The sequence below is a fragment of the Macaca thibetana genome, chromosome 4 (assembly GCF_024542745.1).
Source record: "Macaca thibetana thibetana isolate TM-01 chromosome 4, ASM2454274v1, whole genome shotgun sequence".
Classification (NCBI taxonomy): Eukaryota; Metazoa; Chordata; class Mammalia; order Primates; family Cercopithecidae; genus Macaca; species Macaca thibetana.
In genome coordinates, this window is record NC_065581.1 from 15,655,755 (window position 1) to 15,679,828 (window position 24,074).

A 24,074-nucleotide genomic window follows, 5' to 3' on the forward strand; every position below is an offset into this window, starting at 1 on the left:
TTCTACCAAACATTTAAAAAAGAACCAACATCAACCATTCTGAAATTCTTTTAAAAAAGAAAATGAAGAGGAAGGAATAAATCCTAACTCATTCTATAAGCCAGCATTACTCTGATACCAAAGCCAAAGGTATACAAGAAAAGGAAACTACAGACCAATACTCCTTAAGAATACTAACGCAAAAATCCTCAACAAAATACTGGCAAACTAAATTCTGCAGCATGTTAAAAACATTATACACAATTTCCAAGTGGAATTTATTCCTGGAATGCAAGAATGGCTCAAAATATGAAAATCTGTCAATGTAATAATATACCAGATTGGTAGAACGAAAGGAAAAAAACACATGGTCATCCTAATTCAAGCAGAAAAATTATTTTAAAAAATTCAACATCCTTTCATGATAAAAACATTAAAACTAGAAGTAGAAGGGAACAATATCAACATAATAAAAATTCATAGTTGACATTATACTCAATGTTGAAGGACTGAAAGCTTTTCCTGTAAGATCAGGATCAAGAGAAGGAACAAGACAAGGATGCCTGCTCTTTCCACTTCGACTCAACACAGTACTGGACGGTCTAGCCAGAGCAATTAGGCAAGGAAAAGAAATAAAAGGCATTCAAATTGGAATGAATGAAGTAAAATGATCTCTATTCATAAATGATGTGATCTTATATGCAGAAAACCCTGAAAGTTCCACACAAAAAACTATCAGGATAAAGGAACTCAGCAAAGTACGATACTAAATCAACACACAAGTCAGTTGTTTCTATGTATTACCAATAAATAATTCAAAAAAGCAATTAAGAAAACAATTTCATATGTGATAGCAACAAAAAAAAATACTTGGGAATTAACAAAGATGATGAAAGACTCACACAATGAAAACTACAAAACAATATTGAAAGAAATTAAAGAATACATCACTAAATAGAAAAAGCACTCCATGTTAATGGATTGGAATACTTAACACTGTTATCTGTAATAAGCAAAATGACCACAGATTCAATTTAATCCCAATCGAAATCCCAATGACGTTCTTTGCAAACAACAGAAAATACATCTTAAAATTCATATGAAATCTCAAATGACCTTCAACAGCCAAAACAATCTTGACAAGAAAAACTCTTAGAAGAAAACACAGGGGAAAATCCTCACACTCATTAGAGTAGCTATAATAAAAAACAAGAAAATAGCGAGCATTGGTGAGGATAGGAAGAAATTAGAACCTTTATACAATACTGATGGGAAAGTAAAATGATACAGTCACTATGGAAAACAGTATGGTGTTTCCAGAAAGAATAAAACACAGAATTACCATATGATCCAATAATTCTACAGCTGGGTATATACCCAAAGGAACTGAAAGCAAGGTGCCAAAAAGATACTTGTCACTCATGTTCCTAGCAGCATTATTTAGAACAGCCAAAAAGTGGAAGCAACTCAAGTGTCCATCAACAGATGAATAAACAAAATATGGTACATACTTACAACAGAACATTCAGCTTTTCAAAGAAAGAAAATTTTGACACATGCTACAACATAAACTTTGAAAATATTATGGTAAATGAAATAAGCTGGTCACACACAAAAGTACTTTATATGATGTTCCTAGAATAGTCAAATTCACAGAGAAAGAAAATAGAATGATGGTTGCCTGGGATGGAGAGGAGGGAGTAGAAATGAGAGTTGTCGGTTAATAGGTACAGAGTTTCCATTTTGCAAGACGGAAAGAGTTTTTGGGATTGGATGCACAACCATGTGAATGTACTCAGCACTACTCAATTTAAGAATGGTTAAGACAAATTTTATGTTATGTATACTGCATTTTTAAAATTAATAGGATTTAAATATTTGCTATTTAAAATGGTCTTTCCCACATTCAATTTTTGTTCCAACGGGAAAAGACTGTTTCAGTGCAATGTACGGACCCATTATTGAAACCCTCCTATAGATGTAAATTTTCCACATTGACTCCCAAAATGCAACGCCATCCCCAAAAAAAACCACACAAAAAATCGATAGCTCTAACATAAATTTCTCAGTAAAATGAAGCTATTTCAACTAAGTTTCTAGAGAGAAAATATAGATAAAATGTAAATAGTAAACAATATGTTACTGATTAATTTGTACTACACTGCCTTTCATGTTCATTTCTGTTCTTCACGCAACAAAACAAAGGAAGAAAATATCATATTAAGTACTTTTCACTTCAGAGAAGGAAAATCTCTAGATTTAGCAACCATAAAAAGAAACCCAATGAAGAACCAGAAAGGAGAAAGGAAAATGTAGGTATTAGAGATTGTGTCATAACAAATACAGATAAGGAAAAGCAGTACACCCTCTCCCACACACATCTTTACCACACACATCCGTCAAATGGCACATTAGTAAGCACAGAACTATGTATAACGACATACTTTAACCATATACTGTATTTATTTATTTAGTTAGTTATTTGGTTATTGAGATGGAGTTTCGCTCTTGTTGCCCAGGCTGGAGAATAATGGCACGATCTCAGCTCACCGCAACCTCTGCCGAGATGACGCCATGGCACTCCAGTGATTCTCCTGCCTCAGAAGAGATTCTCCTGCCTCAGCCCCCTGAGTAGCTAGGATTACAGGCACGCACCACCAGGCCCAGCTAATTTTTGTATCTTTAGTAAGAGACAGGGTTTCACTATGTTGGCCAGGCTGGTCTCAAACTCCTGACCTCAAGTGATCTGCCTGCCTCAACTTCCCAAAGCGCTGGGATTACAGGCATGAGCAACTGTGACCTCATTGTAGTTTTGATTTGCATTTCCCTGAAGACTAACAATGTTGAGCATCTTTCCATGTGCTTATTGGTCATCTGCATATCTTCTTTTGAGAAATGTCTATTCAAATTTTTGTCTATTTCTTCATGGGGTTATTTGTCTTTTTATTGTTAAGTTATCAAAGTTCTTTATATATTCTGGATACAGGTCGTTCCTCATATATATGATCTGCAAATATTTTCTCACATTCTATGTTTTGTCACTTCACTATCTTGATGGCGTTGATGCACAAAAGTACTTAATTTTGACCAAGTCCATTGTGTCTAATTTTTATCTTCTTTGTGCTTTTGATGTTATATCTAAAAAGACCACATATTTTAATATTAACCTCCACGTCAATGAAAGAATGGACTGGAAAAAGAAATGACATTAAGAATCAAAGTGAAAAAACAAAATTATCAGGGCCTCAAATCCAGAATCATTTTTCTTGTAACAAAGAAGCGATACATATTATCAACAAACATAATAAAGTATTGACTTGTAAATACCATACTGATCTGTCTGCTCAAAGTTTGAATGGACTTTGTACTAATGAGTGAAAAGTGAAAGCTTTCAAGGAAAATAATACACAAATAATTTCCAATCACTGCATTAAGGTAAAATTTAGCTATTTTAAGGTTTTTAACCTATAAAAGTAAAAGATACTTTTGGTCAGTAAAACAGTCAGAAGTATAACCTTCCTCTACAAATGAAAACACTTACCTGCTAAGTAATTCTAATCCAGCAGAGTACTTTGGCAAAAATGGAACAGTCCTGCCCAAAAGAAACACTTATTAAAACTGTTCTTGATTTAGCCAACTGAAAAAAAAAAAAAGGTACATACAAGAATTTTGACATTGTCAATTGTAATATATTTTAAAATCACTAATGACAATTATTAAACTTTTAGAGAAATGTGTTTTATTTCAGAGTTAATGTACTGTAACACACTATCAACCATCATTTTGCCCCAGAGATTGTCTTCAGCATACAATACAATAAATGATTTAATATAATGTTGGATAAGAACAAATACATAAGATCAAAGTTCATCTCTAGGCTGAAAATGAAATCTGGTCACACGCTTTACTTCATTTAAAAAATGGACAAAGAGCACAATCCTGGTGTTTTCATATAAAACAGGTAACACAGCTAAAGAGGCTCATTTGCCAAGTAGTATTTCATTATTAATTTGCTTTACAATAATTCAGGACTTTTAATTTTGCTCTTACACAAATTAAAAATGACTAATTTTCATCAAATAATAATCACTGATTGTCAGAGTAAAACAATTATACTTTATCATTTTTTCAACCATTTCACAATTTTACTGGAAAATTTTCCGTTACAAAATTTAGAAAGAACCAATAAATTATTTTGTAGTCAGATGCACTCAACAAATCTAAGGTTCATTAATATAATTACACAATTACGAACACAACCAAACGTATGAAATTTAAGTCACAGTAACTTAAAATCTTAGCACAAGCTTACCTGGGTTTGCTTTTCACTTTTGCTTCTCTTGACTTGTCACTTAAAGTCTTCAGCCTATAATTCAATATAAAATGTAATATTTTTACAAGTCAAGAGATGATGATGACGATGATGATGATTATTATTATTATTAGAGACAAGGTCTCACTCTGTTGCCCAGGCTGGAGTGCAGTGACATGTACATGACTCACTGCAGCCTCAACCTCCTGGGCCCAAGTGATCCTCCCACCTCATCCTCCTGAGTAGCTGGGACTATAGTCACCTGCCACCACGTCTGGGTAATTTCTTTTTTTATTTAGTGGAGATAGAGTCTTGCTATGTTGCCCAAGCTGGTCTCAAACCCCTTGCCTCAAATGATCCTCCTGCCTCAGCCTCCCAAAATGCTGGGATTACAGGCATGAGCCACCTCACCCAGCCCAGAGATTTTTCAACCACAAATTTTCACACGTTAAAATTTTAGGTCAGATAAGCTACTTTTTTTTTTTTTTTTAAGCAAGAATTAAGTACCGCAAAAGACAACAAATATTTGAGTGTTTACTATATGTTAGATACCACAAATGGAAAATCTGTAGCATATATATATATATTTTTTTTAAGAGATGGTCTCACTCTGTTGCCCAGGCTAGAGTATAGCAGTGCGATTATAGCTTACTATAACCTCAAACTTTTGGGCTCAAGTAATCCTCCCACCTCAGCCTCCTGGGTAACAGGGACTACAGGTATGTGCCACCATGCCCAGCTATTTGTTTCACTTTTATTTTGGTCTCACTATGGTGCCCAGTCTGTTCTCTTAACTCCTGTCCTCAAGTGATCTTCCCACCTCAGCCCCCGCAAAGAGCTGGGATTACAGGTGTGCACTACCACGCCAGGCCTTATTTTCATATTCTTACTTACCTCAAGTCCCTTTTTTAGAAACAAAGATTCCTAAATGTGATCAGATCACAGAAACATAATTTATCTGGCATCTTTAGAAACAGTAATGTTCCACATAGGAGAAATCGATAGGTAACAAAGATATCTAAGCAGCACACTTCATTAAGTAGATGCTACCCAGGCATTCAAATCTCTTTAAGCGCCCACAGTATTTGAAATTTTAGTGGAGAAAAAGCTTTTTAAAATATATCACAAACTTCTTTCATTAAAGAGGATTTGGCATATCTCGTTTAACATTTTGGGATAACTCAGGATCAATATTAAGAACATCATTGACTACATTTTGCAGCAAAACAGTACTCTCCCCTGATACTTCTGAGCTAGAAATGCATCTTCGTCTATTAAGCTGAAACCAATCTATGGTAGCTTTGTGTCTGTTTGGGCTCTTATGTTTACCTTTCCTAAATTTTCTTTCTCTACCATTGGCCACCTGGCTGTCAGCTCTCACTCACTGCTTCTGCTAGCTATTTAACTCTAGCAGTCTCCTCCCCTCTACTTGCTGCTTTTAAATTATTGCACTGGAAAACAGATAAATGGGCTAGAGCTGCATATATAGAATTAACAGGCTCTTTTAAATGTAAAATATGATGTTCATAAACTATACAATTTATTTTCACTTCACTGGTCCAGTTTTACTTTATTTTGGCTGTGGGCTCTGTTACAGATAACTGAGGTTGCCAATAAGTGAGAGCTATAGTATGTGGTAATATGTAATGAGATATCATGTACACATTCTTCTCAATCACTTCAACAAATATTCATTTGTAAATAGAAACTGAAAATATAGGCCATAGTACTACTGCTAGCCCCTACAAAGTCTTTGTAAAAACAGAAATAGGTGTTCCTTCCTCCAGACACTTTACTACCATCAGCCAGAAACTGTCCTAATATACAAGTTGACTCTTGCACGAATAACTCAACTCAATAACAGTGTACAACCTGCACAACTAAGCATGCTGGTTCTGAAACAGGATTCCATCTTTTCTGTCTATAATGTCTGATTAAGCACCATATGCAGACTTCTGATAAAGTGCATTTTTTTAAACCAAAAACTAGAATGCCAATGTCATACAAAGAGTTTCATATTACTCTATGATCTTTTTCAAAAAATAAAATATTGACAAGATCAATTCCTCTGCAACATTCAAAAGATTAAACAATCTCTTTAATACAAAAGTAATTTGCATATCTCTCTAGATAAGTCTAGGATATTATGTAAAAGTCTAACATAAATTTCTAAGCTTATCTTGGAAACCAGTAAATCTGGTTTAAACCAAGATTAAGCAAAAGCTAAGGAAAACAATTTTTATGGCCATGCTCTACTATTTGCACTATAAAATTTGATCAAAATACTTAGAAAATCTCAGGCAAAATTATCCTAGTTATATACAGCAGTACATCATACTCAAAATGATTCTCGCATTATTTTTAGTGATTCAGGACAATTCTATACAGTTGAGGGTGAAAGGGAATTCCTAAGATCCTCTTTGGACTACTCTAATTATATGATCTAGCAAATCTCTAAGTTGGTATTTCAACTATTTATTTCTAAAACAAACTTTTAATTTCTTAATTGTAATATGCCAAGTTTGGGATTCTCTTCTCTGTCCCCCCATCTCCTCCCCACCACCCACAAAAAGAAAAGACTAGTTTGAAATGAAAGGGGAAAAAGGAGTGTTACAGGAAACAGAAAGTAAAATTGTTGGAAGATTCAATAAAAGCTTTCCCATGTGGTTCTTTAACAGTCATGTTTTAAAAATTGGTCTTTAACCAAATTTAATGTGTGAAACTTATCTGATCTGGATTTGAACAAACCAACTGTAAAAAGTCATTTCTAAGAAGAAAACATCTGATTATGGACTGCATAATCGATAATATCAAAGAATTCGTGTTAATATTATTAGCTATGATATCGGCATTGCATTTATGTAATGTGTTTCTTTTAGTGATGCAAGCTGACATATCACAGGTATAGTAGGCAAGTCTGACATTTACATTACAAATAAAGCGAGAGACAAGGCAAACATGGGAATATCTGAAAATTATTGAATCTGAGTTACCGATATATGTGGTTCATTGTGTTATTCTATGTGTCTGTGTGTGCTTGAAACTTTGTAAAAAACAATTTTTTTTGAGACAGGGTCTTGCTGCGTCACCTAGACTGGAGTGCAATGGAGCAATCATAGCTCACTGCAGTCTCAAGCTCCTGGCCTCAAGCGATCCTCCCACCTTAGCCTCTCGAATAGCTGGGACTACAGGCTCACACCACCACACTCAGCTAGCTTTTAAAAATCCTTTGTAGAGACAGGGGTCTATGTTGCCCAGGCTGGTCTTGAACTCTTGGGCTCAAGCTATCCTCCCACCTCAGCCTCCCCAAGTGCTGGGATTAGAAGCATGAACCACCATACCCAGCCAAAAAACATTTTTAATAACAAAAACAATCTTTTAGGTATTCATCTTTTCTCACTACATCTTCTCCAAATAAATTGCCAATGTGCCAAAATGCAGAAAAGAAACTGTTGAAGAAAACAAAGTAGCCGTAGGAAAGCTGGAAATAGTCATCTTTTTCCCTGCTAAAAAACAAAGTAAAAAACAAAGTAGCTATAGGAAAGTAAAACAAAGTTAAAAAAAAAAAAAAAAAAAAGTAAAAAAAAAAAAAGCAGCTATAGGAAAGTTGAAAATAGTCATCTTTTTGCCTGCTAAACTTTCTTGTTTCCAACTATTGAGATGAAAAATATGAAAGATCAGATATACTTAAGAAAGTAACAAAAAACCAAAAAGGTATTTTCTGAAATAACATCCTCAAAACGCAGAATTCACCTGAAATTAGCCCACTATTTTTATTTTGGGCTAACTCCAGTTTCTCCGGAGAACTTACTCTGTCCTGGAAACAACCCACTCATAAAGTCTGTTTAATGTCCTACAATATCATGACATGCTGTGAAGGGAATATCGATCCGGGGGAATATTCCAGTTTCCTCAAATGTAAAATGGTAGTATTATATTCAACCATAAAGATGTGCCAAAATAATTCAACAACATTCCAAATGTGACGTTGGTGGCATTCTGGAAACTATAGAGCTAACTTCAAATGAAAGTTATAATAAAGGTGATCCCCATCAAGAAAGTTGAGAAACCAGTGTACTACATTACTGGGCTAAGGTGAAATAAAGTAGAGGTTCCCAATGTGCCTACAAAAGGCTTGCCCAGCCCTATTCTTGGTCTTCTCCCAAGTACCATACACCCACGAACACATAACTGCTGTGTGAGCATATTAATATAGAGACTAAGTGAGCCATCTGACAATTATTTTCTACTGACAACTTTCAAGTTCAAAGCACTAAACCTCAAATTCGTCATAATGTTCAATAATTTTATTTTTAGATCTCTCCAACAACTTCACCTTAATTTGACACCAGCATATTTATGTCTTTGATCTTTGTAGAAAATACTAAAATGGAGGCTTCTTACTGAAAAAGGGGGGTGATTCACAAAACTGCTTAGACAAAAAGTGTAAAAAGATGTAGATAAGCCTGGGCAACATGGTAAAATCCTGTCTCTACCAAATATACACAAATTAGCCAGGCGTGGTGGTGTATGCCTGTAGTCCCAGCTACTTGGAAGGCTAAGGTGGGAGGATTGCTTGAACCCAGGAGGTTGAGGCTGCAGTGAGCCACGAGCATACCACAGCACTCCAGCCTGGGTGACAGAGTGAGACCCTGTCTCGGAGCAAAAAAGAAATGAAAAAGATGTACATAAACAGAATGATGCATTGAGTACTACAACGGCTGATGAGATCTGCCGGTGACCCAACAGGGTGGGGAACCTGCACGACGCTTCATTTATTTGTACCTCAATTTCCAACTGTCTACATCATTGGCTATTAGGAAAGGTAAGGACGATTGCTTTAAAGCACCACAGAAATATATGAATTAGCATATTTTGTCATAGGGCACATCCAATCTATTACATTTTCACATCAGTGTTCATCAATTTTTTCTCTCTCTTAAGCAAGATCGGGGAAAAGACAAAGCCTCAATCACACTTAAAGCTGTAAATGACCTAAGGTCCAAAGCCTAAGAAATTCACACAAAAGCTGCTCAGACTCAGGAAAGAAAGATGAATTTAAACTATCTTCATCCTAATGCCTTTATCCTAAATTCCAAATACATGGCTTCAAGTTCTCACCTCTCACCTGAGCGCATCTGAAATTTCCAACTGCTTCTCAGCTGTCAAGCACTTAGCTCACCACAAATTCACCGTTAACTGTTCCTTCTCTCTCAAACCTATTCTTAAATTCTTTAATGTTGGCATATGATACCATTTATCTAAGATACCTCCAAATTCACATTCTCAATTTCTGCACCTTTTTCATCTCCCACTGCTGTCTAATCCGACCAGTGCCTAACACATCCATTCCCTCCTTTAAACTTCTATCAGCACTGGCTTACCCTCTCACCTGGACCTTCATTACAGCCTCCTAAATAATCTCCCTCTACCCCATCCCCAATCTTCCTATCACACGGCCTCTCATGTTAATCTCCCTCTACCCCATCCCCAATCTTCCTATCACAAGGCCTCTCACGTTATTCTTCCAGAAATACAGAAATATTTTTCCAGAACTACAGGTAGGCCATCTTCTCCTCAGCCTGATTTTTAGCCACAGAACTTACGGCCTTCTAGATATTCTAGACCTTCTGCTACTAGAACGAGAGTAAGGATCTTCCTTGCTATCTGGTTTGTTCTCTGCTATATCCCCAGTACCTGAAATAGTGCCTGCTACACAGTAAGCACTCAATAAATATTTGACAAATTAATTAAGCAAAGCATTTAAGATACTCTATTGTCAGGCACTAAACTTCCTTTCCAGCTTCATCTCCCAGGACTGCTTCCATCTCTGAAATGCGCTTATCCAAATCTATTGCAATTTCTCCTCATTCTTCAAGGCCTAGTTTTAGAAACCCCCTCCTCTTTGAAGCCTTCTGTAAATGTATTCTAACTAATGACTCTTCCTTCAGACTCACATACCACACTATTTGTATATTTAACATTCTGTTCATTCTGCTTTGCTTTACATCAGCACCAGTCTAGGGCATCTGGTGGGCAGAGACTGTTTTAATCACCTTTGTACCTGCAGGATCTGGCCCAATATATAGACACTGCTTAGGAAAGACTAGGAAAAACTGAGCATATGGGCTCTCAAATCTTTTTTTAGCTTCTAAGAAAAAGCACACTTTGAGTGCCCAGTCTAGTGTCTGGCACTGGCACTTAATAGGAACTCAGTAGATCTTTATTAAATCTATTAAATCAAGTTGAATATTAAGATTCTTTTCATTTTATTAAGAAGATGGTTAATCCTGGAAAAGTCAACATTTCAAGCAACACTTCACCATTTAACACATGGTGGTTTAGATGACTGGCTCCTCCCATTTTGTGCAGGTTTTGGTAGACACTACAAGGACAGAAGAAGAGAGAATGAGGACACCTCGCAAGGGTGGAGGTGGGGGGCAGGGGCGGAGGTGGGGGGCGGGGGCAGTGAGGGCTTTGAGGGAGAAACACCCACTATCTAGTTGCAACAGTAGCAGGTTTTTTATCCCTAACCACAGGAACCCAGTGCATCACAAACAGGAAACACCAGCCTGTGACAGCCAGCTGTAAACCCATCAGTAAATCCGATTTTCAGTTCCCTGAAGGGTTTGCATGTCAAATACCTCAATCCTGAGGCCTTTGGTCATAACAGCTCAAAAAGTAAAAGTCAAAGACCAGAGTGGCTTCGAAGCATGTACTTCGGTATGTCCAAAAGTCTCCCCGAGAGCTCAAGCCAATCTCTGTAATAAAGGGATATTTTATGTGAACTCTCCAAAAAGCTCCAAGAATTCTGACTCAGTTAAATCAAATTACAACTCACTTTAGGTGAGGGGAAAAGATCTTTGAGTGAAGCTCAGAACCAGTCTTCTTCAGTCTGTAGCCTTCAGCTGGCCTACCACCCAATTAAGGCAGAAAGAATGTGATGTAATCACTAGTTGTTCTCAATGTTGACATAATTGTTACTATGCATAAAAATTTACAAAAAAGGCCATAAGTCCATGGACAACCTAGAGTTCCTCCCAAACCACCAGTAATCTCTACACTGCCCTTAAAGAATAATGACCTTAAGCTGTGCTTTTTCTAAGTTTGAACGGAATGTAGAAATTCATTCTCATTGGACATGATTTCACCACCAAGGTGACATTCTCTTATGAGACTGATAAGGAATCGTCCTATTTTACTAAAAATGAAAAAAAAGTAAGTTTGTCTAGAGTTAGGGCCTTCATATGAGTTTTCAGAAAGTGAAAATGATCAGAGAAGCTCTGAAGAGAGGATGCTGCTCTGGGTGACAGCGGGCGGCTGGAGCTGCACTGGCCACATTGAAGGAGCCCAGAAATGCCTGAGGCCTTCCATTCAGTCCCTGGGCCAACCTGCACACCTGGCGTTTCCAATTATTTTAGAAGGCAGCTGCTCTGGTTTCCACACACTTGCTCTGCCACCAAGTGTTCTACAGAAATGCCAGGTCCAATGAGATAGCTCTGGGTGGCCGGGGTCATGTCTTTGTCATTTTTTTCTTTCTTTTTTAAGAGATGGGGTTTTTTTTTTTTTTTTTTTTTTTGAGACGGAGTCTTGCTCTGTCGTCCAGTCTGGAGTGCGGTGGTGTGATCTCAGCTCACTGCAATCTCCGCCTCCTGGATTCAAGACACTCTCCTGCCTCAGCCTCCCAAGTAGCTGGGATTACAGACGCGCGCCACCATGGCCAGCTAATTTTTATATTTTTTAGTAGAGACGGGGTTTCACCACGTTGGCCAGGCTGGTCTTGAACTCCTGACCTCGTGATCTGCCCGCTTCGGCCTCCCAAAGTGCTGAGATTACAGGCGTGAGTCACCATGCCCAGACAAGAGATGGGGTTTCTTTGTGTTGCCCAGGCTTGTCTTGAACTCCTGGGCTTAAGGGATCCTCCTGCCTCAGCCTCCCAAGTAGCTGGGACAACAAAATTGTTAGAAGATTCAATAAAGCTTCCCCATGTGGCTCTTTAACAGTCATCTGTTTCAAAAATTGGTTTTTAAACAAAATTAATGTGTGAAACTTATCTGATCTGGATTTGAACAAACCAACTGCAAAAAGTCATTTCTAAAAACAAAAGAAATCTGATTATGGACTGCATAATCGATAATATAAAAGAATTAGTGTTAATTTTATTAGCTGTGATATCAGCATTGCATTTATGTAATGTGTTTCTTTTTTAGCGATGCAGGTCATGCCTCTTTAATCTTTGAATTCCACATTACCAATATATGATAAACACATGAATCCTGTGTTTAGTGTCATCGTTTCTCCTCATGGCAAAAATATTCAGTTATGTAAAGTAGGTCAATCTCAAGCTGAATATGGAAAAGTTTAATCGAACAGATTAGGTGTAGGAAATTGAGGACCTGAAGAAAGTGAACATCAGGCACTAGAGGTACGGGTCTACTGGGAGACTGACATCACTTGGAGATGAGTTATTTCTCCACCAGGTGACAGGCTAATGGCACAGACAGTCCAGTGGTTTGTCAGCTGAAAGTGACATGTACAGGAGAAAGCCAACAAAGGACCTAATGAAGCCCTCTCAGGATGTCTAGCTCCAAAATGGCCCCAGACTACGGCATCTTGAAGAAGTCAAGTCAGTTTCCAAGAGGTTCTAACCAGATCCCTTTGGCTTGTCTCTCCCTAACTAAACTCTAAACGTTTAGGGTTACCCTGATCTCCCAGGATGGTTTGTGCCCCGGCAGTCCAGAGCCCAGTCCAGAATCTACATTCCTGGGTAAAACGCCTTCTTACAAAGGTCAGGAGCATGAATGCTTCTGAGGCAACCATGTGACTTACAGAGTTATAGTAACTACAAGATGGGCTGTTATGCCATCAAGCAATTCCATGAAGTACTAACAGGTCACTCTCATGCTACAAATGGGCCATTTCAGCATAACACCAAAAGGTTTTCAATACAATAATTTACGCTCTGAAAATAAGGTACTTTTACTAAATAGGAGAACAAAATGTAAGCATGCAAGCACACCCATCAGTGAATGACTCTGAGCATCCATAACTAACTTTCTAAACACCAAAATAACAAAAATGATTGACGGGTGTTAAGTGCTCAAGCGTTTGACAGTTTGTTGTTATTCAACGCCCAATACGCAAATAGTATTAACATTCTTGTCCAATAAGATAAAATTTTGGCTAACAATCTTTCTCATTAGAAATTCCAAACAAGGCTGGGAGCAGTGACTGATATCTATAATCCCACCACTTTAGGAAGCCTAGGAGGGAGGATCGCTTGCACCCAGGAGTTGGGGGCTGCAGTGAGCTATGATAGATAGCGCCACTGCACTCCAGCGTGGGCGACAGGGGGATACCTTGTCACTTTAAAAAAAAAAAAGGGGGGGGAGGGGTGGGCCGGGTACGGTGGCTCACGCCTGTAATCCCAGCACTTTGGGAGGCCGAGGCAAGATCACAAGGTCAGGAGTTCGAGACCAGCCTGGCCAACACTGCGAAACCCGTCTCTACTAAAAAATACAAAAAATTAGCCAGGCGTGGGGGCGGGTGCCTGTAGTCCCAGCTACTCGGGAGGTGGAGGCAGGAGAATTGCTTGAATCCGGGAGGCAGCGGTTGCAGTGAGCTGAGATCAGGCCACTGCACTCCAGCCTGGGCGACAGAGCAAGGCTCCATCTCAAAAAAAAAGGGGGGGGTGGGGAGGTGGGGGGATAGAAATTTAAAACAGTATGAGTGAAAATGCTCTCACATTCAGTGCATCCTCCAACAGGATTTGTAAGCTAAAGTTGAAAGATCCTTTTCAAAGATCTTTTTCACTTTAAAGGAATGAAAAAATTAAAACGAAGCACTAAGTAACACTACTGACATAATGCTTACTTCGTGTTTTACATGTTAATTCATTAATCCTTGTAATAACCTTTTAAGTACCATCATTATCCCCATTTTACAGTAGCGGAAACAGTACACTGAGGCAAGGCAGCTGAGTAACTACGTTTGGTTTAGTGGTTGAGCCAGGATGCCTAGGCAATGTGACGCCGGAGTCTCGGTCTGTGGTTCCCAGGCGTTGGTGCCCATTGGAATCCCCTGGGGATCTTTAAAACGCCGTCTCCAGGCACTCTGGTTAACAGGTATGGGGTGAGACCTGGGCATCAGAACTCTGAAACAGTTTCCCAGGTGATTCTAAGCAAAGTTTGGGAATCGCTGGGTATTAAAAGCATTCCTAGAGTTCTTCGCTTCTCCTGCTTAAGAGTTCCTTCGCCGAGGCGCTGAGCTCACGGCAAAGGTAGAGAAAGAAAGCTAACGGGGAGGGCCGGCCAGCTTTGCCAAGGGTTAGGCCCGGGAGCCGAGCGTTAAAGCCGAGCCGCGGCGCGGAAGGCTCGGGCCGGAGGGTGCGCGCTGTTGCGCGGAGCGATCCGATCCGGGGAGGGCGGCGGGCTCAGCTCCAGGTGCGCACGAGCAGGTGTCAGCTGGGCCAAGGGGCGCAGGCCACTGTGCCGCGGGGACGGAAGCGGTGAGGCGCGCTGGCTTCTCACATGACTCCCCTCCAGGGCCCGGCTGATGCTGCCAGGAGGGGACCGCAGGGTCCCACACCCCCCGGGAGCTCCGCTACGCCGCCAAGCGCCTCCCGGTCCTGGGGGGTGCGCGTCAGAGGCGGCCCGCAGGGACCTAAGTTACTTTGCGCCGCCCAACGCAAGGACGCCGGGAAGTTCGTTACTTTCCTCGGCGCGGCGGGGCGGGGCGGGGAGGTGCGGGGCGGGACGGACTCCGGACCGAGGCGCGGGGAAGGGAGCGAGGCAGGGGCATCCCAGGCGCGGCCCGGCCCCCTCAGGTCCCTTTTCGTCGCCCACCGTATACCCACCCGGAGGTGAAATCCTGCTGCACGCTCAGCAGCCGCTCACGCAGGGTCTCCAGCATTGCCACCGCCGCCGGTCTCCTCTCCTCAGGCCTCGGGCTCCTGCTGCCTCTGTCGCCCCCTGGGTCCGACGCCGCCCACCCCGCGCCCCGCACTCCCACTGCCGGCCCCGCCCCCGGTCTGCTCCTCGCCTCCGCGCCGCAGCCCCAGCCCCTTCCGCGTTCCCGCCCCGCGCGCGCCAGGCTCGCGCAGCCGCAGTGGACTGCGCCCGGCTCGGGCTGCGGAAAAGGGGCGGGTCTTCCCCCGGCAGAGAGGGCCAGTGCCTGCTCCGCTCCTTCCTAGCCCGCACCAGGCCTTCTCGTTTTTGTTTTGTTTTGTTTTGTTTTGTTTCTTTAAAATGGAAGCGGCATCATGAAAGGATGCTTTAGCTCGAAGCCTCCTTTGAGGGAAGTGTTGGCTTTTACGGTTTGGAAGAGAATTGGATCTATCTCTTGCATAGGCGATGTGCACAAATCATTGCATGGATTCTAGGTCCAGGATCTGACCCCACTGGCTTTCACCTTGGATGAGTTAGTCAAATATTGAGCCTCGGTTTCTTCATTCATAAAATGGCAGTAATAGTCGACTGTCTCGACATTCTTACTTTCCACTCTCTTTACCCCCTCAGGCTTTTGTGCTCTACACACCAAAGGTGATCGTCTTTCGGGAGGCACCAGTGACTTCCATGTTGCTGGTGCCTTTTATTACTTCTCTGTCCTGATTTTTTCTCTACCTCTCAGTGGCTCTCAACGCAGTTTATCATCCCATCCTTAAAACACATTCTTCTCTTGCTAAGCACTCCATACTTCCTCTCTCCCTTCCCCTCCACCCCTTCTCCTATTTTAATAGCCACTCCCAAGGCTACATGCCCAGCCTCCCAGCTCTTTTCCAGATGTGTTGTTCCATAGGTGAGTCTACCATTACCATGCTGTAACTTCTGTCAAGGAATCGATGACTCCCACATCTCTATTCTCTGCCCTGTACTTCCTCCCTCTCCGTCAATTCATACCAGTTGCTTACTCATGTAAGCATGTATACAACATGTATCCAAAAGGCATCTCAGACCAACCTACACAAAATTGAAAATTTCATTCATTGCACGTTCACCTTTAATCTGCTCATCCTGTATTTTCCATTTCAGGAAATGACACCACCATCCACCAAGTTGCTCAAGGTAAGACACTTGAAATCACCTCTGGTTCCCCTCTTTTCCTCCTTCCCCATATTAACCCATCAAATCCAATCAACTCTACTCCTGACATATTTCTGGAACCTGCTCCTCTGTCTATATCTTCACTATATTTACTCTGGTCGAAGTCACCATCCTTTTTCAGTAGGAACACTGACAATTCTTCCAGATGCTACTGTTTTGCCGTGTACACCCCTATAATCCATCCTTGACACAGCAGCCCGAGAGAGTTATTTAAAAGATCAATTGGATCACGTTGCTCCCCTGCTTAAAATCTTCCAATTGCCTCCCGGGCACTTGGAATAAAATTCAAACTCCTTACCCCCTTAGCCCTAAAATTTGAACCTTTTCTGGCACTCTATCCAAATTGATTACTAGTCACCTATCATGTCCTTGACAATTAAGACATAATAGCCTCTTTTTTTTTTTTTTTTTTGGTATGTTCTTTGAAAATTCCAGGTTTATTTCCACCTGTAGTGTTTTCACAAACTTTTCTCCAAACTGTCCCTTGTCTGGCTCCTTATAAGAGTCACATCCTAAATAGCATCACATTAGATAGATTTTTCCTTACCATTCAAGTTACACACCCAGTCACTTCCTATCATGTAGCCTGTTTCTCAACTTAGTACACATTAGAAAATTTATTCAATAATTCTTTGTTATTAATTTAGTTGTTTACAAATTTATTTTAAAGCCAAGACAAGGCATTCACCTCAGGTACAAAATTTACAGGAGCCAAAAAGCTCAGTAATCAAGATAAGTAATATTTTAATACGATATTTTAAAACTTCAAAATTAATGAAAAAAATCTGTGATGAACAAAATATCAAAATTTTAAATGCACAGGATCTGTTAGGGCTGGGATTGGATGAGGCCAGTAAGGTGGGTAGCACAAGTACAGGCCCTGATGTAAACTGCTGTCTTATTAAGCTTTGCATCCCCAGCATTGAAAACAGTGAATGGCACATAACAGACACCCAGTAAATGTTGTTTTGTTGCAGGAGTTAAATAAGATAAAGGACTTAGCTTGTAGCTGGGGAACTACCTCTTCCGCACTCTTGATGTTTTCTTCCGTGGGAAGGGAGCTCTTCTGCTAACATAAAGAAGTACCCAGCCTTTCCTGGTGGGGAAAAGGTGACTATGATGATTAGTGAGCTAGGAAGTCAGGAGCTTGGTCTCATCGTCCTTTCTTTTTGTTGAGTGAAAACTTCCAACAAAGAGCATTCATTCTGCTACCTAAGGACAGGCTTGAAGGGCAACCCCATGCTTTTTGTGACTGGGCACTAGAAGTTCTGCTTGCCCATGAATATAAGCCATGTGTTCCATCAGTCTTCCTAGAAATAAAAGTGATGTTTTGGCCTCTTTATGGTGACTCTATTGTTTTATTTCTCAGTTTGCTCAGACAAATAAGAAAGAGGAGTGCTGTTTATTGAGCCTTCTTCTACCTTTCAGAAACAGTGCCTGGTACAAAGCAAGTGATCAAATGATCAGAGACAGGTCCGTTATTATCTAATAGATTTGAAAACCACAAGTACTGGGAAATATAACGTATTTTTTCTTTTATTTAATTAAACTCTATACATAAGCTTTCAATTTACTAAGTTTCATACATTCCAACAAAGCACCAAATCCACTCAAAAAGACTCTTGCCTGTCACTAAAAAATAGCTTTACTGGTTGTGACTGATCATTTCTGTCTTGACCAATGCATTGTTTATTAGTCTGTGGCATGTTTGTGTTTGAGGTGCTTTCTGAACATTCTTAATCCCATCATGTCTATTAAATTCAAAAACAGTGAAAGTTTTAAAAGTGCTAATAAAAAGATAATTTATGATTTAAAAAGTAAATGTTAAAAAAAAATTAGAAAATAACTACTGTTGTAAATGAGTTGCTCAGGAGGAATGATTAAGGACCAAGAGTTGAAGCAAATGACATGTCGTGTTTACATAAGTAACCTAGTTTCAGTCAGAAACTAGGAAGATGGATTGGCAAAATGAAAAAAAAAAGCTTTTAAGTACAGTTTGAGAACCAACATCAATATGGAAGCTATTGACCTAATCTTAATTCAGGAATTGGTTGAGAGTTGATTGTTGTTTGTTTGGGGTTTGTTTGTTTTGTTTTAAGACGGAGTCTGCCTCTGTCACCCAGGCTGGAGCATAGTGGTGCAATCTTGGCTCACTGCAGCCTCCACCTCCTGGGTTCAAGCGATTCTCCTGCCTCAACCTCCTGGGTAGCTGGGATTACAGGCTCCCGCCACCACGCCTGGCTAATTTTTGTATTTTTAGTAGAGACAGGGTTTCACTATGTTGGCCAGGCTGGTCTCGAACTCCTGACCTCAAGTGATCTGCCTGCCTCGGCCTCCCAAAATGCTGAGATTACAGGCATGAGCCACCGCGCCCAGCCGAGAGTTGATTTTTTGAGACCATATTAGTTGAGCCTAAGGAAATCTTTGGTGATACAACGTATGGGGCGAGCACCAAAGCTGCTAAGAAGTTCCCTGAAATAGTGTTTCCCTGACCAGCAGCAGCCGCATCATCTGGGAGCTGCTTGCAAAGGTAGAATCGTAGGCCCCAGCCGACCCTACTGAATCAGAATCTGAGTTTTATTAAGACCCCCCCAGGTGATTTTTATTCATGTTAACATTTGCGAAGCCCTACTCCCTGAGGAAAGGAAGTTTCCTGTCTCAACAGATTCTTGTTAGACACAAAGTGATAAATGAGGGTTTGGTGGAATTAGAACCACAGAGGAAGATGCTATTAAAGAAGGGGCTATAGAACCCAGAAAAGCGCATACCGTTTCATTGGCAGAGGTCTTTTAGAGTAATTGGAAAGGCACTATGGTTAATTGCTTTGCAGGAACCTGATTTAGATTTGTAAAGATATTTACAGTGTGTTGTTATCATTTGTGATTTTTTTAAAAAGCCAACATGTAAATATTTTTGATATCTTTGCTTTTCAAGAGTTTAATGGTTACAGAAGAATCCACGTGAGAGCTGTAAATGTTTCTTGTGAAGCAATGAGTATTTCTAAGAATGGGGTAAGCTAGACAAAGCTGGAAAGGTGATATCAGCACGGCATTTTGAAAAGAAAAGCAGAGACAGAAATCAGGGAGGTGAAGGAGGGGAATTCCAACCCGAGAGAGCAAAGATTAGAACGCAGCTGAAGAACAGGAGAAAAGTGGGCAGTTAGAGGATATCAAGGTCGGAAGACAGAAGCTATAATAATAGATTTAGACGGCAATCACTGTCGGGAGTGACAGCAAGGTTGAAAATGAGTATTTCACCTGAGCTGAGCGGAAAGAGCAGTAAAAGGATCTCAGCTGCATCTATTTGTGTTCCAAAATTGTATCCCACTGTCATAAAATGACTGAGGACCTAACCTTGTCTTTTCGCTCAGATGAAAAAAGAAGGCACTACACCATTGCATTAAAGGAGGAAAACGTTTATTTTTTAATATGTGTTTAGATCTATATGATCTATAAAGATACATTAGAGGAGGAAAACTTTTATTTTTTGTTAATCTGTGGTTGGATCTATATGGTCTATAAAATATCCATAAACAACCAAGTGACTCCATTCATCAAAGTGTAGGGACTCTCCATGAGTAAAGGCAACCAGGTTCTGTACTTTTACAAATAGATGGTTCCCCTAGAGAGAATATATTTCAGAAATCACATCTTCTGAACCACTATGCCATAGAAATATCTTTGTGTGGTAAAACTTAATAACAAACTGAAACTCTTTAGTAAGAATTAGTGGCCAAAAAAAAAAAAGGTTTGAGACAATGACTACCTATAGCTAACTATCAGGTCAATACATGCTGGTGGGGGAGCTGTAATAATTGATCATTATTAGGTTAAAATAATTGATGATTATAATTGCAGTTAAGTGATAGTTCTCAAGCCTGGGTGCACCTTCAAATCACATGGGGAGCATTTTAGAAGTACCAGTGCCTGGCCTCAACTCCCCCCAGAGCATCTGGTTTAACTGGTCTGAGGTGACCAGTCTCCTTCATACGGTGTAAAAGCTTCCCTGGTGATTCTAATGTGCAGGCAGGGCTGGGAACCACGGAGCTAAGCAGAGAGACTTAAGCTGCCCTGCAGGGGGAAGGCAACAATGACTTCAGCATCCGTGAACTTCAGGAGTCCAGGCTGTAGTTTGTCCTCACCTTTCCCAGCTCATTGAAACAGGCACTAGCTCCATCACTTCATTGTACCCAAGCCCCTGCAGCCTCCACTTCTGCTGGCTGGTTCTGAAGGCAACAGTGTGAGGCAGGGGCAGAGGAGAAAGCTAAACCAGGCCTGGATAAGCGAGGCAGTAGCTGAGATGTGCTCGGGCTTCCCCAGGGGTTGTGTTTTGTTCTTTGTTTTTTTTGTTTTGTTTTGGTTTGGTTTTTTTCAAAAATACCTACTCAGCAAAGAGAGGAAATCCAAGGACCAACTGTGCCTGGAGACTTAGCCAGGCCTCCTGGAAATGGAAGACTCTTGTTGCCAGTGATGGGGTTCAGAACATACTACTCCAAAATATGGTACCTGGGCATTTGAGAAAACCACAGAAGCAGGTTTTGTCTGACACACGTCCCTTTCTCCCCTGAAGTAGGTCCTAAAACCCCAGACAGGATTTCCCGTCCTTGCCCTGTAGCAGGTCACATGAGCACTAGTACCCCATGTGAAAGTACCCCTCATTATACTTGGAAGAAAAGAGCCAAAGACCAAGAGATGCCAAGAAGAGTCTGAACAAACAAGTCTTGCTAAGTTTCCCTCTGTTTGTTACCACTAAGCCATACCTTTGTGTCTTCCTAGCAAACCTCTCCATGACTGTCCATTTTTCATCAAACCTAAGCATAAAAATACACAAGATTGCCTGTTCCTTTGGGTCTTCATTTCCTTATGAAGGCTCCCGTGTCACATTAAACTTAATAAATTTGTATGCTTTGCTCTTGTTCATCTTTTTGTTATAGGGGCCCCAGCCATGAACCTGAGATGGGAAGGAAAGCCATTTCTTCTCCCCTGTACCATTGGGAAAACAACAAAGCCTCTAGTATCCTAACAGGAGCTTTGGTAGCTGTCATTCAGAGAAGCTGTCTTGTTTCCTCTCCGAGTGACTCCTCCAGTCCCATTTATCTTTCTGACTCTCCCTGCTTCTACTTTTTCCTCTTTCTACTCTGCTTTCCCATATAACATCGGCCACCTCATAGCTTCAGCTTAACAACTCCTCTCTCCAAGTCTCTTGGTTTCTGCCACTGCTACTGACTCTGCCCCTCCCTGGGCGATCAGAAGAAGGCTCTGAATGCTTTCCCCAGTCCCCTTCTACCCCAGAATGCCTCACATAAGCAAAATCCTTGTACCAGGCCCCTTCATGCTGTGCATGTCTGCCTGTATGCCAAGCACCACTCCCTGGCCAAGTCTACTGTGACCAGGGTTGCAGGGTCAAACCGTACAAAACACAGGCAAGAAGTGCTTTTGGCCTTTTTTCTCGCTTAGAAGGGGACTCTGAGGGGCTGTTTCTGCAAACTTGCAAGGGGGTGAATAAACCTATAATGGCTAGGTTTATACATTCGAGATAATGTATTCAGTGTATTACCTGGTAATGTTTTCACTTGTGTTGCTTCAATTCAGAGGTTTAGACAAAATAAATGGGAAGTTTTCAAACATTGCCTTTGTGATCTGCTGAGAATCTCAACAATGGAAGGAGGGAAGTAAAGTAGTTCTTATGTACAGAAATATTGGGTTCCGTTGCTTCTATGTATTATCTCTGTTTATACACAAATAGAAGTGAACAGATGTACCTGTTGTCTTAATAAACCATTTTTTATGCCAATGAGGAGTTTGTGGCATATACTGGATAGTCTAGTCCTCTGCTACCAGAATTCTGTTCTTGAAATGAGTCTGATTACTTTCCTCGTGCAACCCAAATTAGCACCACTCACCACCCACTGCTACCTAGGGAGGAAGCATGGCATTGAGGGGGAATTAGCTGATCGATGGAGGACTTTTAATAAAACCTCAACTTTTGAAAATAGTGGAAATGTCAAAGGTGAAACAGTATCTAAAAGCAGGATGCTCATCCTTCCTCCTACCCCCTTGTTCCACCTGGAGGCTGCAGTGAAGAGAAAACACGAGGCCATTAAGCAGAGCATGACAGGGAAAGGGAAGGGAAGAACACAGGCGCACACCCCATCTCCTGATTTCCCATTGCTTCCTATTGTTCATCCCTCTGTCAGGCAAGGCTTTTCTCCTTACGGTTTTCTACAGTGTCACCTACTCAACAAAACCACATAGTTAAGGCCCCACCTATGCTGGGTACTCTACTAGATGCTGACATAGTAATGGTATTAATATAGTATTAAATTATTATTATACTAATGATGATGGCTATTATTTACTGAGACCTCCATAGTGCCAAACAGGATTCTAAGCACTCTGCACATATCATTTATCCCCTTTTACAGATTAGGAAATAAGGTCCTGCAAAACACATACCAATAAGGTACTGAAGAGCTTCTGATCTAGAGGTGAGACAATATCCACAAGTTGATTAGTGTTTTAAATATGGCTGTGATGAGCTGGGTGTGGTGGCATGTGCCTGTAGTTCTAGCTACTTGGGAGGCTGAGGTGGGACAATTGCTTGAGCCAGGGACATCAAGGCTGCAATGAGCCATGATCATGCCACACATGATCTAGCCTGGGCAACACAGCGAGACCCTGTCTCAAAAAACATTAATAAATATGTCTGTGACTGCCCAGATGAAGAGTGACTCACCTTGTCTTTGCTTTGGAAGAAAGAGTCATCAAAGGGAGTCCATTGCTGGGACAGCCTTCAGAAATGTAAGAAGCAGCTGAGCCAGTTCAGCCCCTCAAGCCTTTAGGAGGGTTAGCCAGGGCATCGCCTCCCTCACAGACTGGCAAGACCCTGAGGAAGGGGAGACAGAGAAGACAAAGAGTCCACCAGAGCAAGGCAAGAGTGGGCGATGCCCATGCCAGGCAACTAAGCCAGGTGCTCTGCCTCCTGGAAGAGAGTTGGGAGAGGGTTACATAGCCCTTGGCTGGAATCCAGCTGTGGAGACTGAGGGGGAGGTGGGCAGGGGACTCCCTTTCATGGGAGCAAGAGGCTTCCCAGGGTGCATGGGAATCAAAGACATGGGTGCGTGGAGGGTGAGCAGCCCTGGCTCTGAATGTGAAGAGGAGACAGGCTCTGGCTGGGAAATCTGTGTACCTGTTGGCCAATCTGAATACCCTGCTTCTCATTTAGTCATAGACATCACCATCAAATCCTCACCCAGCCTCACTTCCTCAAATCAGAGGACTAAGGCACTGCCTGTCTGTCAACTGTTGAAACAGGATAAATTGCATCTTGTAGGTTAGCCGTGGAGGAGTGGCAAGTCAGAAATGTGTTACTGTCCCCATGCCATCTTGCTCATACTCCAGCAGGGTAGTCTGGGAAGTGTGGGTCATGCCATTTTCTCTTCTTAAAATGCCTTGTCTATTCATAAGGAACCATAAACCATCCTGTCTTCATCTTTTAATATAGAATATTGCCACTAAATGTTTGTAATACTTTATTGCATTTTCATGATTGCAGCTCTAAATCAAATCAAATCTGGGAGCTTGTGCCACAGACCAAATGATATTCAGCTAAAGATCAGAGATCCAGCCTTCAAATTGGTCCCTCTTTCCCTCCTCACTGTCATTTCTTTATGTTCTTTTTGC

The 24,074-nt window shown here is 41.1% G+C and overlaps 1 protein-coding gene across 1 annotated transcript in view; it reads right to left on the reverse strand.

Moving 5' to 3' along the window:
* Positions 1-15,402, reverse strand: part of DTNBP1 (dystrobrevin binding protein 1) — a 151,992-nt gene extending 136,590 nt beyond the window's left edge. Inside the window, exons 1-3 of the mRNA XM_050788040.1 lie at positions 15,147-15,402; positions 4,292-4,345; positions 3,521-3,571 (exon numbers count right to left, since the gene is read on the reverse strand). Coding sequence (XP_050643997.1) covers positions 3,521-3,571; positions 4,292-4,345; positions 15,147-15,202 — 161 coding nt within the window. The 5' untranslated portion in view covers positions 15,203-15,402. The remainder of the gene's footprint in view (positions 1-3,520; positions 3,572-4,291; positions 4,346-15,146) is intronic.
* Between the last annotated feature and the right edge of the window lie 8,672 nt (positions 15,403-24,074).